This window comes from Phytophthora parasitica (assembly GCF_000247585.1).
Source record: "Phytophthora parasitica INRA-310 unplaced genomic scaffold supercont2.12, whole genome shotgun sequence".
NCBI classification, from domain to species: Eukaryota; Oomycota; class Peronosporomycetes; order Peronosporales; family Peronosporaceae; genus Phytophthora; species Phytophthora nicotianae.
In genome coordinates this window covers 1,073,722-1,075,096 of record NW_008648998.1, presented here as the reverse complement: position 1 = coordinate 1,075,096, position 1,375 = coordinate 1,073,722, and the positions used below count along the sequence as shown (strand labels likewise).

Here is a 1,375-nt window from a genome sequence, read left to right as displayed (position 1 = left end):
ACCCCCACCAGCTTTCGCTGTTAGTAACACGTTTGCTAGCTCGTCGTCGCTATAATGCCTGGTTAGCTTGAGCAACAACATATGGTAAGGGTCATCCTTTCCAAGCTGTGTAACGTATGTGATCCAGGTGCTCAGCGCTGGATTTTCCAAAAGTCCGTCTCCCTTCTCAGCGTTAAGTTTTAGAATGTTGAAGGCGCCGTCTGCTGTCTTTCCATCAGCTAACCAGCTCTTAAACTGCGCCTGCTCCACCTTTCTGACAATAGGGTTAGCGTCATCTTTTGCAGAAATTAGCATACGAGCTAAAGCGTAGTCGTCGTAGTGTTTCGTCAACTTGAGATACAACGCATCGTATGCGTCGTCTTTGAGCTCTATTGCATACGAGATCCACGTCTTCAACAACGGATTCTTGAAAAGATTTTTGTCATCTGCTTTTAGCTTCAGAAGATTGAATACATCATCCGACGTTCTCTCTTGAGTGATCCAGTTGTAGAGCTGCATGACCTCAAATTTTTTGGCCATTGTCCTCGTCTTTGGCGATTGTTGAGCTTGAAATAGTAGCTTGGCCAGTGCGGCATCGTCATAATGAGCTGCTAAAGAAAAAAACATCGCCACTTCACCCTTCTGGGGATCCCTCTTGTAATTTTTCGTCACACGCTTGATCCACTCTTTAAACGCTGAGCTCTCGAAAATGTTCTCCTTTGCTTCTCCAACTTTAAGACTCGCAAACAGTTTGTTTGTGGCCCTTTGGTTATCGGAAGTCAATCGCTCCTTTACCGCTGTTGTGAACTTCTTGAATTTCTCTGAGTTTGCCAGATTCTTGAGAAGTGAAGTACCTAGAAGCCGACGATCATTAACCCTCTCTTCAGATATATCGTCGCCTTCAGCCATTGCTAGCAACTTGTGACCCCTCAAGTGTCGATGGATATTGATGTCGTTCGGAGATTCATTTTTTGTGATAGCGACGGCAGATTCCCTCGCTTCCACCGAATCAGTGTTGACACACACCGACAGAGCAAGAACCAACAGAAGTACGACGCAGCTGAAACGTGTCGGTAAACGTAGTATGACAGTCATTGGTCGTGATCGTTCAAATGAGAGCAAGGTTGTAGATTGCGAAGTGGCACCAACGATCTATAGATCATGAAGGCTTAGATCATTTATCTTATACAGCACACCTTGCTCTTGTCTAGGTTTGGTCACGTTTTGGTTTTGTGACTAAACCTTGTTGAGTCACTCACTTGAGGGGTATTTATCAGCACTGCCCACTAGAATCATTTTTATCGAATAGGAAGCTGGTAGAGCACCATCAAAGCTGCTTGATAAAGTAGCGCTCGCTTGGGTGTTTAATTCAGTCAATGTGTCGCAGCTAATTTCG

The 1,375-nt window shown here is 44.9% G+C and overlaps 1 protein-coding gene across 1 annotated transcript in view; it reads right to left on the bottom strand.

Moving 5' to 3' along the window:
* Window positions 1-888, bottom strand: part of PPTG_22172 (hypothetical protein) — a gene marked incomplete at both ends in the record, with an annotated part of 1,797 nt that extends 909 nt beyond the window's left edge. The window contains one exon of the mRNA XM_008902066.1: window positions 9-888. Coding sequence (XP_008900314.1) covers window positions 9-888 — 880 coding nt within the window. The remainder of the gene's footprint in view (window positions 1-8) is intronic.
* Window positions 889-1,375: the final 487 nt, after the last annotated feature.